This window comes from Budorcas taxicolor, chromosome 16 (assembly GCF_023091745.1).
Source record: "Budorcas taxicolor isolate Tak-1 chromosome 16, Takin1.1, whole genome shotgun sequence".
NCBI lineage: Eukaryota > Metazoa > Chordata > Mammalia > Artiodactyla > Bovidae > Budorcas > Budorcas taxicolor.
Window position 1 is genome coordinate 26151356 of NC_068925.1, and position 14791 is coordinate 26166146.

The following is a 14791-nucleotide window of genomic DNA, read 5'->3' on the forward strand; positions in this document are numbered from 1 at the left end:
GTAGATATTGATCAAAGAGCCACTGGGGAGATCAGAGAATTCTAACCAATCAATCCGGCAGTGACCTGGTCACCAAGGCTCAAAGGCTGGTGTAAAACCTCACACCTTTTTCAAGGAGATTACCTGAGGTTTCCCCTTTGTAAGAGGAATTACACTGGCAGGAGTGGATGGCAGGACTGTGACAATAGAGGGGACCATGACCTGGCCGACTAGAGCTTTTTCACTTCCTTGCTAATTCTCTCTGCTTCCCACTGAGGCCAGAGAATATTTCCTTTCCCTCATCTCTCTATCCCTGTATCAAAAACTTGTGTTTATTTTCAGTTACGTTACATAGACAGCTTACAAGAGGTAAAAGATGCTTGAACTTGAATTGAGGAAAAGAAGAGGAAAAAGACACATTTCCAAATGATTTTCATTTATATAATGAAAATAAAATTTTTACACAATCAACAGAAACACACCAAGTTTTTTTGCGAAAAATATTTTTAAATAAATTTTTGTCTTTTTTTTTTTACATTCTGATATACATATGTAACAAGGTTTATGGCACTGTAACCAGAATCAAATCAAAGAGAAAAAAAAAAAAAAAGGGAAAAGGGTGGGAAAGAAAGTAACTGGTTTTGTTTAATTCCTTTCTATCTCCAAGCTGGCAACTTTGCACTATTTGTCTATTTTTCAGCTGCCAGCTCTAACTCATTTGCACACTCAAAACACCATATTATTGCACAAGAAGCCACTGAAGGCATATGGTCAGTTCCTTGCTATTTGAAAAAAAAAACCTCTTAAACACAGAGAGGGAAGAAAAGTAATCCAGAGTATGAAACACACAAAATCAACAGTATCCTTTGTCTCTTTAAAGAATGTGAAGGGTTCTTAGACCACTTAAGCTGCCCTGGTCTTCTCTTTGCACCAGTAAGCACAGCAGGGCTTGGTTTGGTTGGGTTTTTGTTTTCTATAAGGACAGGTCAGGCAGATCCTAGGTCTTCATGATTCAATGTCTTTTCTACTTACTTTGGGTTCTTTTTAATTGGTTTAAAGTGTAGTATCTTCGGTCTATGAACCTGCACAGACTAGTTAATCATAAACTCTACAAACAGCTTAAAAGGAAAAGGGGAAGAAACAGGTTTTATGATATTTTTATTGTTGGCTTAAAAAAATTACTTCTTTAGACTCCCTGTTTTGTCAGTTGGTAGGAAGTAAATCTCAACGGCATCAAAAGTTAAATTCTTCTCACACTGGTTAAAAATAAAGTTTTTAAACAAGTTTGTTTCCATTCACAAACTTTACCCCCATCTAAAAAAAAGAAAAAGAAAAAAAGAAAAGAAAGAATCCATACTCCTTCCTCTTCATCTCCTAAAGGAGAACAGTCATCCTTTCCAGCCCGACTATGGTCACACAACTGTCTCCACACCCATCAGCTTTGGTGTAAGGATTCGCGGTGTCACACCATTGTTCAGGTCTTCCTCAAACTCCAGCAACTGCCCCATGAAGTTAAGGTTTGGGGAAATAATTGGTCGTTTGCCTTTGACAAATTTATAAGCATCAGTCATGGTCATCCGCGTGTGCTTCATCAAGTAAGCGATGACGATGGTGGCGGAGCGGGACACCCCCGCCTGACAGTGGATGAGCAGCCCCTTCCCACACTGGTGAGCTTCCTCTGGAATGAGGGAGAAAAGCAAAAGAGGTGCAGGGAAGGGGAAAGAGAGATGGAAGCAGAGAGGTTAACGTTTACCTAGACTTGATGCTGTCATATTTTGTAGAGAAAGATGACATTAAAATGGTTTGGAAACTAAGTATAATTTCCTATTTAATTGTGTCTGTTTATGTCACAACCTCCAGAAATGGCTAAAAGCAACATTAGCTTGAATAAGAAGCTTTATTTCTACATTTAGAGAGAAGACTAGGTGAAAGAGTCATTCACCATAATAGTGGACTTCCCAGGTGATGGTGGTCAACTGAGGAACGAGCCAAGACATAATCAGCCTAAATGTTAAACAAGTCACTGGTTAAGTAGACACTTCTGATTAAGGGTGTTAATTTCCATTGTCACACTGTGTCATTCATCAAAACTATCGACTTAGCAGCAGCAGCAGCAGTGTTATCAACAATGTCTCTCACACCTGTGATAGAGAAAAAGCACTCCTTTTTTTATTGTAGAACTGCTCTGTACAGCAACTAGTATTAAATAGATAAGAGTTTCACTCTTAGGAAACGCTGAAGGAGTTTAAAGGAACAAAACTAGAAAGTTACTGTGTTCAGCATCTTACCCAAAAGCCCTATTGTTGCAAAACTAAAGACTCGCAGTATTCAGGCACATGGCGTCACCTCTGTCCGAACTGCCCAATCCCCTCACATCCATACATGTTGTTCTAACATGGTAATGACACGGATGATGGAGGAATTCGAGTGCTGGCTCAGAATCCAGGGCAATCGAAAAAGATAACACTTTAAAGGTTTTCAGATATACTAAAAAACCAGGAGAACAGCTTGGGCACTGTCAGAATGGATTCTTTGTGACACGTCGAAACTATTGTGTTGGCCAAAAAGTTCGTTCGGGTTCTTAGAGTATACAAGTATCCAAACGAACTTTTTGGCCAACCCAAAAAAAGTCAACCCAAAGAGAGTATCCCTGGAAAATATAGCAATTAGAAGACTGGGAAAGGAGTATGTAAAGGAGAGCCACATTTTAACATAAACTACTTCTACTGGTTACCTACTCATAGATCAACAAAACAAACATTGTGCAAATTTTCAACTTAAAAACTCAGAGATTTGACTTACTTCTCATAGATAACAGTATTTTACGAAAGCACCTCCTGTTTTCAATTTCTTCTTAGTGCACACTATTTAACAGCCTCCACCCCAAGAGTGGGAAGCATGGGGGTAAAGAAGATGAGCCACAAAGGGCTAGGACTGGCCATGGTTCCACCTTGTAGCGGAACTTGCATGAATTCTGTAACTCCTCAGAGGCTCAGTCCTCCTATCTGAATAATGGGAGTAATACTAACCAGGTACAGGGGAATAGAGGAATAATATCAGCCGACACAGGAATAACCAACTGTCATAATCAAATCCTAAACCTAGACTCTGCTTAGTTTACATCAGACTCTCCGTGAATGCTCTTATGTTTCCAAAACGGAGTGTGTTTTTCTTAAAGCGAGACTGTAAGATTTCAGTTTACCCAATGATATAACAATGAAAATTTTAAAATTGTGCCTGTGCAGAGTGTGATGTGGAACTGTTTCCAGGCTTTAATGTTATTTTTTTTTTTTTTTGGTTTGTTTTCTTTCTAAAAAACCAGGTGAGCCTGAATAATTTATAAGGAATGTGGGTGCTTTGAAATCCTCTTAGACCCTAAGCACATCTTATGCTACTCATTAAATAGAAAACAATTTCTAAACTTCCCCCAACTGGAACTAAGACAAAAAATTGTACTCATGATATCATATGTCAACCAGGAAGTTCCTCATCTACTTGGATGAAAACTTTTCTCCCTTGGGGCTCAAGGTTTGATTGAGATATCATTAATAAAGAATGTAAGGTATCTTTCCATCCACAAGCATTATGCATTAGAACTATTGTAACATTTGACTTACAGAAAAATCCAAACAAATTTTCTGGCCAACCCAATAATAGAGCCTTGTAAACACCGCCCACGCTTCTGGCCCCAGTGTCTGGCCTTGGAGTCAAGAGCACTAGGCTCTGGTCCCTTCTCTAACACTAAAGTTCCTACAATCTAGCAGAAGTCACTTTACTTTTCTGAGTTTACTGACCACTCAGAATTTCCTTCCAGATTGAATATTTTATAGCCCTGCAAAACCAGGCAAGATTAGCAAGAAAATGCCTGGGCCAGGTGACCAGCGCTGCCAACTCTACCGCAAATCTTTAATGGCTGATAAATCCAAATTTGGGGGGTTTTTTTCCTGACAAAGGAGCACTAACATGAGTGCATTCTTCCTGAGACAGAGGCCAGTAACAACCTGCTACAATATTTAGGAAAAGGACTGAGTCACTCTTTTGTAGTAAGAAAGACTGGAGTCACTTGAGAAAACCAATTGTTGAGTACCAGGTCCTCTCCAAGTGATCATTTAAGCCTTGCAACAGTCTGAGGCTTAGAAGCAGCAAAAGTTAAAGTTGAAGATTAGGGTTAGGCTGGTCGTTGCTTCCCTGTGGAGATTAAAGCCTGCTGTTGCTAGAATTTTCTCTCCTTGGCAACTACACGGGCTATACCATTTGATCTTTCCTACTTCAATGAGCCTGGATGAACTAAGAAAATCTAGTATCATCTCATGAGCACTCAACTTCACACCCTTTGGCTACACAACTATTAAGTATGGAGAGACAAAGCAAACGGAAGGGGAATACTACTCCCTACGCCCCCCACCACCTTGGCACTGATGTGATACATAAAGATGTTCACTAGAGCACTATGTTTCTGAAAAATATCCTTCAGAAAAGATCCTTCAGCAAATGCTACCTTGACCTCAAGCAGTGGCAATTAACTCAAGGTAAGGGAGACACGGGTGAGTTTAGAAGCCCGGGTCGTACTTACAATACACCCAGCACTCAGCACCTGCAGGGCATTGGTTCCTGCACCCCTCTACTCCTGGGGATAAAATCCATGGATGTTCAAGTCCCTTTATATAAAATGGCACAGTACAATCAGCCCTCCATATCCTGCAGAGGTGGAACCTGTGGATACGGTGCTGTGTGTGCTTAGTCGCTCAGTCATGTACAACCCTTTGCGACTCCATGGACTGTAGCCCGCCAGGCTGCTCTGCCCATGGGGATTCCCCAGGCAAGAATACTGGAGTAGGTTGCCATGCCCTCCTCCAGGGGATCTTCCCAACCCAGGTCTCCCTCACTGCAGGTGGACCCTTTGCTGTCTGAGACACCAGGGAAGCCCACCAGAGGGCAGGCTATATTTAACTTCCTACAAGATGCCAAGAAATCTCAGTAGACCATATACCCACACACCTGTTTTGGCCACCAACTTCTTCCTCTCTACCAATTCTTTTGAGATAATGTCATAGAACATCTCGATGCTGACCCCTGCCCCTTTTTCATTGGGAACTGGAGACATGAGATGGTCTCACTGAATGGATTCCCAACCCAGCTGAATGACTGTACTTTGATCACCATGGCTCCAAAACACTTGCTGGATTATGGCTTAGGAGAATACTCTGCACCAGGTGGGGGAGCCCAAAAACACTTCCGCGGAGCTTTTCTGCAACTCAGGCAGAAATCTTGGACCTGATATCAAAGCAAAAAAGCTGGAGGGAAAAGGAAGGCAGAAGATGAGACTTCCCCGCGGGAGATAGTTACCGATGAACTCAAAAGCCTCTTCAAAGTACTGCCGCAGGTTCTGCTTGTTGCTGTCGGTGGCCGGCAGTCGCTTGTAGTTGAACAAGCCTTTCTCGTAGTGGTAGAGGGGCAGGTGGGTGGTGACGTTGATGACATAGCCGATGTTCAGCCGCTGCATCGTGTCCAGGTCCTGAGCGTCCTGCTCGTTGCCAAGGAACAGGAAGGGCAAGATGGGTGTCAGCTCCGCGTTCTCGATGTCGGGGGTGCTGGGGATGGACTGAGGTAGCATGCTCGAGGCCGCAGACGCGCCGCCCCCCACCTCCCGGCACTCTTGGAGCTGGAGGGAGTTATCACAGAGGTTTTCATGGTTCTGCTTAAAACTGCTAAGTCCACCTGGAACACAAACATAGGAAGTGAGAATGACTCCCTCCTCGAACTTCAGAGCCGGTGGAAGAATGAATGTGTGTAGGTGCTTATTGCATTTTTTAGAAAGAAAATCAAAATACAAATGAAAGTCCGTTGGGAGACCCAGGACAAATTTCGGAGGCTGCATACAGTACTTTGAAATTGTGCCTTTTATACAAACTGGGGCATGTTCCCCTGGAAAGAGTTCCACGAAGCATCAGGTAATTTCATTAGCTGCACATTTGATCTGCCCCTAAGAGTCATATGCTCAGTGGCCTATATACAGCCTTGCACTTTAGGAGCCCAGGAAGGCACAGATGACTTCCTCGGGTGTAGAGTTTCTGCCAGTAACTAACTAGGTAGTGGAGGTGTGTGACTTGCGCCCTTTGTAAGCTCACCTCACCCAGAAGGCCAAGTTTGCTCCCAAACAAGAGAGTGGTTATAAGCAAGGACCTTAGAAGAACCCAGATTATCTTGGTTATAATCCCAGTTCCACCACTTCCTGGGTCTGTGATCTGGATAAGTTAATTTCTCTCTCAGCCTCAAATTCCCCATCTGTAAAATGAGGGTAATGGCATATACCTCTTAGTGTGATTAGGAATCTGGTATACAGGGATCTGGAGGAGGCAATGGCACCCCACTCCAGTACTCTTGCCTGGAAACTCCCATGGACGGAGAAGCCTGGCAGGCTGCAGTCCATGAGGGCGCTAAGAGTCGGACTCGACTGAGCAACTTTACTTTCACTTTCATGCATTGGAGAAGGAAATGGCAACCCACTCCAGTGTTCTTGCCTGGAGAATCCCAGGGATGGCGGAGCCTGGCGGGCTGCTGTCTATGGGGTCGCACAGAGTCGGACACGACTGAAGAGACTTAGCAGCAGCAGCAGCATATAGGGATCCATACAAAGTATGCAAACCTCCCCTTCATCAAATGCAGTATCATTTATGGGAATATATATCTTAAAGAAAACATCTGCCAAAGATATCCAGCTAGATGCATAAAGATGTTCACTACAGCAGTATCTGTTTTCTAGAAAGGCCAAGTAAAAAACAAAAACATTTTTGAAAAGAGAAAAGTTGTCAGTCAGTCACCCAAGTGCAATATTATGTAGCCATTCAAAGTTGTGAAAGGAATACGAAAATAAAGACTATGTTTCTATTTAATATTAAACGAAAAAGGCTGATTCAAAAATGTTCACCATCCACATGATCAAAAGCTAAAGAACCATGCAAAAAAGAACACTAGTTTAAATTAGGAAAAGAATGGCTTAAACTTTTTTCTTTAATATTTGTTAGATGTGTTTGTGGGTAAGCCCAAAGGATTTTTATGAAGGTCAAATTACACAATGTACATGTAAGGGCTATGAAATCAGAGTTGACAGTATTACCTACTTAGCGAGCCCTAATTCTTATCAATCAGATACACTCTGGCCTTGCCTTTGAACACAGGCAGAAGCTGGAGATCTCCTAGAAGCTGAAAGTCATCAGAACACAACATTTACCACTCCCCCTCTCCTCCAGACAGATGTCTTACTTCTCTCTTGATAATTTGAGGAGATAAGAGAGGAAACATAAGTGTGAACAGGATATGGTTGTGTTAAAATAAATAAAGGAAGTCGAACTATTCGCCAGTTTCTGAATCTATGTCCTTCTCCATTTCGGGTCTCATCTCTGCCAACCACATCAGGAAGCTCCAGGCTGTACCCCAGACCAAGTCTCAGCACTGTTCACAGCCAGTGCACACAAGTTGTAAAAACCTGGGAAATCATTATTTTCATTAAGAGGCAGCCATGACTCAAAGATGATTTGAAAGGAGTATCATGACCATCTGTGTCTAAACCTATTTGAAGAGAAAAAACAAGAGCTACAAATTCATTTTAATTAATTTCTAGAATTAAACTCTGCCTTTACATCTTATTAGTTTATTCTGCTATGAAATAATGATTAAAATAAAAAGTTTGTCTGGATCCAAAGGGATCATTTTTCAAGCAGATGGAAGGAATGGAGATTACCAGAAAAAACTTCATTAGTGAATAGACCTAAACAAGAATTTGAAATTACCATCACCAACACAAGCTCCACGAAAGAGACCGTAGAGTTATTTAGAAGTCTGCTCAGCTTTGGCTCCATAAAATCCTAGTAAACAGTTCCACACCAGTTCTGTGATGGGAACCTAATTCACTTTTTTTTTTTTCCTTAAGAAAAAGACAGTTGTTACACTTTTCCATATAAGATGAGAGGACAGAACAACAAAACAAACTCAAAAGAAGCCTTTAGGGGGTAAGTGGTGGGGGAGACTTTTCTGTGTTCTTATTTAGGGTACTCAAGCTGTAATTTGTCTTAAAAGCAGCTAGTTTGGAAAAAAAAAAAGAAAAACTGCACGCCAGAAAACCACACACACAGAAAAAAAGCAGCATAGAGCTTTTTAAAATTCTGTCTCTACACCTCCTTCCCCAATGACATCAGCTGGAGACTCCCCACCTGCCCAGTTGCCATAGCAGTTACACAAAGACATACAATGACATCAGTTGGCATGATATCAGCTCTTTGAGTGCAAACAATACAAGAAGAACTACTTTGTTTAAGGCCTTTGGTGCAACTGTGTTCTGGGGAGCCAATGACGTAATGCTAACAGGTGGCATGAGCCTTCCATTTGCCTAATGGGGGGAAAAAGCCCATGGGGGAGGGGAAGAGAGGGAATTGGAGACAGACAGACACAAAATGCTCAGGATCCCAGGGGGTGTTCACATGCGAAATTATGTGTATGTTTAAGCCATGTGGGAACTCTGTTCATCGAATCTTTGGAGGCAGAGTAGATAGAAAAGGAAATATTCTAATTCACACATATTAACTAGACAAGGAAATGCTCATTGAGGGATATGAACAAACAGTCTGTTCAACTGCCAGTCTGCTGACCAGCGTCAGCATCAGTTCTCCCTAAGGGTCATGCACAGCAAGATACTGCAGTTAAAGAACTCTGAGGATGGTGCTTACAGAAGAATGAACCAGTAGAATCTTATAGTAGTGGCTTTGAGAGAGATGTCTGTAGGGAGGACTGTTTTCGTCCTTAGGGGTTTGGAAGTGAAGGGAAGGAGGAGGGCTCATGTGGTTCTCTCTTCCAACGACTTTCCCTCCACCCTACCTCACTACATCTCACAGAAGCTGAACAGACTGGTCACTTCATGAGGAATTTTGATTATTTTGTATTTGTTAGGACAACATAGGAACATTACAAGATGACAACTAACAACTGAAGAGGAGGCAGTGTAGCATGGTAGTTAAGAGAAGGGTGAGAGACAGTCAAATACAGACCGCAACTGTGATTCTGTCTCATGAGAGTTGTAAGACCTGGTACAAATCTCTTTTCCTCATTAAGCCTCAGTTTACTGATCTGTGAAGTGGGCATAATATCACCTACCCAAAGAATTGTGGTATAGGATACCTATGTAAACATATGATCTGGCATTTGATAAATAATATTTCATTACTACAATGTCATCATTGCTGCTGCCCTCACCTTCAGCAGATCTGCTGACTCTGAAGTTTGTGAAAACCCTCAACGCAGTGCAGTGATTCTGAGGCCAGACTGCTCAGCCTGAATCCCAGCACTGCCAAACACTGGCAATGAGAACTTGCATAAGGTCCTTACCTCTCGGCTTCTCCATTTCCCCACAGATGAAACAGGGCCACCTACGTTATTGACAGTCTTGAGAATTAAACTGATTTATAAGAATAAAGTATTTTGAAACAATATATAGCACATATTAAGCACTTTTTTCATTACTTTGGAAAACTACCATTTTAAAGATCAAAAAAAAAATTCTAAGACAAATACCATGTGATATCACTTATATGTGGAATATAAAACATAACACAAATGAATCGATCTATGAAACAGAAACAGAATCGTGGATAGAGAACAGACTGGCAGTTGCCAAGAGGGAGGAATTTGGGGGAGGGGTGGAGTGTGAGGTTGGGGTTAGCAGATGTAAACTTTTATATATGGAATGGATAAACAACAAAGTCCTACTGTATAGCACAGAGGACTATATTCAATATCCTATGATGAACCATAATGGAAAAGAAAATTTTTAAAAAGAATGTGTATATAGGTGTAACTGAATCACTTTGCTATACACCAGGAATTAATACAACATTGTAAATCAACTATACTTTCATTAAAAAAAAAAAAACTAGATATCTCAAAAAAAAAATTCTAAAGAAGCCAGAAAAGGAGGAAAAATAAAGTAAAAACTGAATGAATAAAAGAGCTTTAAGATATGAGGTCATAATCCAGAAAAAAAATCTGCTTAATATAAAGACTCTAAATGATAAATAAGCTAATGTTCCAGAGTTTTTTTTTTAAAAGTTTATTGAAAAAGAACTAGGAACCAACGTATCTGAGCAATTTTATAGTTTAAATAATATACTTTTATTATAACAAAAGCAACAGCATCCTATCTTTCCTAAACAATGAAATCTGATTTCATTTTCTTTGTCCTAGCTTTCCCAAGAAAAGTCTGCATGTCTTTGGATTCCTGGTTTTGCCAGAGGAGAATTGAGTGTTTTCAATAAAATCCCTTTTCTCCGCTCCCTCCCCTTCTCTCTCCTGTGCCCCCAAGTCCCAGGGGCTGAGTGATCTCTATAGACACAAAACTGCTGGCAGTTATCAGTGCAAATACTTCCAGGCAGGAGCAACAGAACTGGGGGCAAACATTTCAAACCTTATCTCAAAACCAGGTTCTCTGCCAAAATGAGTATGGTCAGCATGTGGATTCTGAATGGCAACAACAAAGAACACACAGCACCCCCGCAAAACATGTAAAAATGCAACTGGCGCGTTTCCTCCAGCAGAAGGTCAGTGAGGTGAGAGTACCACGGAAGCAGTGGATTCCAGCTGAAGTGGGAAACCTCTCTTTATAGATACATTTCAGCTCCTGTAGCTGTTTTGGCTATCCCAGCCCTAGAAACACAAGAGCCCTCTGGAATGTGATTCAGAAGCAATGCTCTGGGTGGCAAATTAAAGAAACTGCATCCAAATGCAGACTCTATAAGCAAGACATTTCCATCCTTCAAAGATGACCAGCACTTTGACACACCAGCTTTTTGGCTGTACGCTAAGTTGAAAAGAGAGCATTTTCCAGAAATCTAATGAAAATGCTCACATTGAAGGTCAGCAAATGGCGTGAACATCCAAAGAAAAGTGGAAGAGAGTGCAAGATGGGCTTTGCTACAAGCCTGCTGTGAGCATATTCATTGTCATTTTTTGTTGTCTAGATTTTCTTACTGGGCAACTAGTTTTTTAAAGTAAAGTGGTGCTTGATGATAGTGGTTAAGAACGTAGACTCTGGAGCCAGACTGCTTGTGCTGAGAATCGTGGTTTCCCTGCTAACTAACTGTGTTACCTTGGGGAGTTATTTAACACCTCTGCCCCTCAACTTCCACACCCATTATGTGGAGCTAACAGTAGTGTTTATGTCATAGAGCCCTTAATATGGATAAGATACTACATGAGTTATTAACACTATAAATGAGAAAGCGATTGTTAGAAAATGGGCCCTTATGGATACTATTTTGTGGGCTGTGGAAACTGGAGTCCATCTGAGCAGACTCTCAAGATCCTATTCTCACAAAGCCTGAATAAATTGGAGCTGACATCAGGCTTCCAGATTTGAAAGTCTCAAAGACAGAAGATGGGGTGGGTGGGGAGGGGAGTGGGGGTAGAGGTGGGGGATTGTTTCATACTTTTCAGGGAAGAAAATCACCCACCTTAATAGAGAGAGGAATATTAGAATATTATAGGCTACTAGGCATATAATCTAGATCCACAAAGATTACTTCTACCTCTTATTCTCTAAGAAATGGTCTGCATAAGTTATAGATGCAACAGGGGATTTTATAGTAGGAATGGTTTCAAGTTCAATACCAGAAGGTATCACCTAAACGGTTTTATAATCAGTTGTGTCCCCAGGGAATGCATATCCTTTCCTAAGGGAGGTGGCATTAAAGAGGGAGCATGAGTCAAAAGCACTGTGTCACCAGGTGTAAGGTAAGAACAAAAGGGATAAAAGAAACGACTTTGTTACCAGGGGAAGAGAGAAACTTAGAAGGCTGAGTCCAGCAGTGTTGCTGGTGGAGACTGAGTCAGAGAAGAGTACCTCTGTGACCCTTAACATGCTGTCATTTCACTGCTTACATGTGAACTGTCCAATGTGTGAAAAAAACATAAGCAACAAGTTACCATACAGGTTAAAACTCTTAAAGAAAAGTTAGGATCTTGAATTCAAAGGAGCACATTTTTTATTATTTGGGCAATACTTGTTTTCTGGGAAGATATATCTGTTCGTTTGTTAGTCCCTAGCCTCCATGATTTTTTACTGTCTGGTTTCTCTAATAGGAGATACAAGTTCTCCACAGATGTATTTTAAAAGCCAACTGTAGAAGGTAGTCTGTAATATATCAGGCTTCAGGGAAAGAGTGCAGGAATAACCTGATTTAAATCCCTTTGTACGCAGGACTTAGCTATATGTTATAGGAAGATAGGTGATTTGTTGATATGTTTGATGCCAATAACTATAGGTAAGAGATCAATCTCTCAGTCATGGATGGGTGATCAATCTCTTTTTGGAAATAATTTAGGTAAGTTAAAAGATATGTATAAAAGGATCTCTCTGGTGTGTATTTTACCTAGTGACAAATCATACTTGGAAATTACTTTAAGAATGTCCCTCACAAAACTGTCTTTCCAAAATAAATATTGCCCCTATCTTTACACCTAATAGTAATTTAACAAAGTTATATTTAGTGATGTTTTGAGAGGGAAAAAAAAAAACAAAACAGAAAAGTCTTCAAAATTTTATGCCAGAATATTCTCAAATTTTGAGTTAATAATATGGTCCTTTCACTGAATTTTCTGCTGGACAAAAATCATAATTTAGACTATTAATGCTTACCTGAAATAGACTTTCCAGATTATTTGCCATCCTTTCTAATACAACAGTAGTAGATTATAAAATCTAGCACTCTGAATCAGCTAATACTTAGCTATAATATGTATCAAGAGCTAGAAACAATAATTTTTGCTCTTTCCTAATCTTTATGTAAGAGGCAATGTGCTTTCAGCTAAATATTTGGTTCTACATACTTCTGCAACTACTTCCAATTATTAACTTGTTTGGGGGCTCTGACTTCTTGTGTTTTAAAATGTATCACTTCCTTCTTTGACAGATAGAATCTTTGTACTGCCCTCAATGAAAAGAATTTTTTTGTTGTTAATTCCTGCCTAAATATTTACCTCAAGAAAGCAAACAGAGTCAGAACGATCCAATGACTTAGGATCTTTGATTTATAAAAACTGAAAATGAAGCTTTAATTGTATGCATTCCAAGAAATGCTGACACTGGCATGTTTTTGACAAGTTTAAAAGTTTCTCCTTCTAACCCTATCTATCACCCTACCCTCAGCTCAGAAGCTGTCCCTGCTTCCTCCACTCCGGCCATAATCAGCTTGTTCTCTGTATCTAATAAGTGTGTTTTGGTTTGGTTTTGTTTATTTGGTTTGTTAGGAGATAGACAAAAAGATGAAGGGGATGAAGAGGTACAAAATTCCAACTATAAAATATGTAAGTCATGGGGATGAAATTCACAGCACAGGGAATATCAATAATATTATAATAACTCTGTATGGTGACAGATGGAAAAGAGGTTTAGCACAGAGATCATTTTGCAATGTTTAAGAATATTGAATCACTATGGTATACACCTGAGACTAATGTAATATATGTCGATTATAATTCAACAAAACATCAAGTGAGCTAATTTTATAGTATTTAAATAATAGATCAATAAAGCTACTTTAAAAACAAATCAAAACAAAACAAAAACAAAAAGCAACAAAACTGAAGTTGAATGTGGAATGAATTTTCAGTTTGGGATCAGCAGATACGAACTATTTTGCATAGAATAGATAAATAACAAGGTCTTACTATATAGCACAGGGAAGTAAATTCAATACTCTGTGATAAACTAATGGAAAAGAATATGAAAAAGACTCTGTGTCTAGGTATAACTGAATCACTTTGTTGTACAGCAGAAATGAACACAACATTGTAAATCAACTATATTTCAATAAAATGAATTTTTTTTTTAAAAAGTTACCTCACTACCGAATTGGTGGAGAAGAAAGCTGGGGATTAAATTTCAGCCTGCTGAAGTAGCTCTCAACTGCACACACAAAAAAGCAGCTTCCTGTCACTACCCTTGAAGGGCGGCGCACTTGTGTTGCCCCCTTCTTAGCATTCGTACTTTAAGGCTTTAATGAGTAACTAGTGTTTCGGATAGAGCAGTTTAATTTGTGTGTATTTGAAGAACACAGGCAGATTGTTTGAGCGCATACTTCGCTCTCCAAGTATGTAAATACAGCCTGTTTCTTTAAATCTGTTACCTCATTTATTTACATTAGAACAGAAAGCACTGCCAGAAGCAACAGCTGATGACAGTCATACAATTTTCCACAAAGACAACAATTAAACAGCTCTGTGTTCTTTTAATGAGCAGATGACTTCTCTGAGAGCAGGCTTCAAACTCAAGATCGCCGAGTTCCCACAGCCAGGAACCCCTCAGGTTTGGCAGAAGTCACTGTGACTTTAAGGAAAAACACCCTTTGGCCCCCGTCCTGCCAGCCTGCCTGAGTAGCTTCCCTGTATTAGCTTCTCTTTCTCCCTCCCCACCCTCCCCCTGCCTGTCTCACAAAACACTTTGGAAAGAAAACAAAGGGAGCTTCTACCTGGAACATGTTTGATGCTTAAACGTCCAATGAATCCACACAATATATTTGAAACTTATTTTTAAAGAGTTGAAGTGACGATGGGAAAAGCGGTCAAGCCCCCCTCCTGTCCTCCACCCCCCCCCCCCCCACACACACACCATGAGGCCCCTTAGTGTAGAGAACACCATCTTTACATCACCCTCCCCATTCTGCCTCCTAAAAGTTTCAGGAAGCACCATCTGGAAGGCAGAGAGATCAAGCCAGTTAATCCTAAAGGAAATCAACCCTGAATATTCATTGGAAGGACTGAAACTGAA

At 40.4% G+C, this 14791-nt stretch overlaps 1 protein-coding gene across 1 annotated transcript in view; it reads right to left on the minus strand.

Annotated features, from left to right (window-relative positions):
* Positions 1 to 536: 536 nt before the first annotated feature.
* Positions 537 to 14791, minus strand: part of DUSP10 (dual specificity phosphatase 10) — a 40116-nt gene continuing 25861 nt past the window's right edge. Inside the window, exons 3-4 of the mRNA XM_052653752.1 lie at positions 5326 to 5697; positions 537 to 1657 (exon numbers count right to left, since the gene is read on the minus strand). Coding sequence (XP_052509712.1) covers positions 1392 to 1657; positions 5326 to 5697 — 638 coding nt within the window. The 3' untranslated portion in view covers positions 537 to 1391. The remainder of the gene's footprint in view (positions 1658 to 5325; positions 5698 to 14791) is intronic.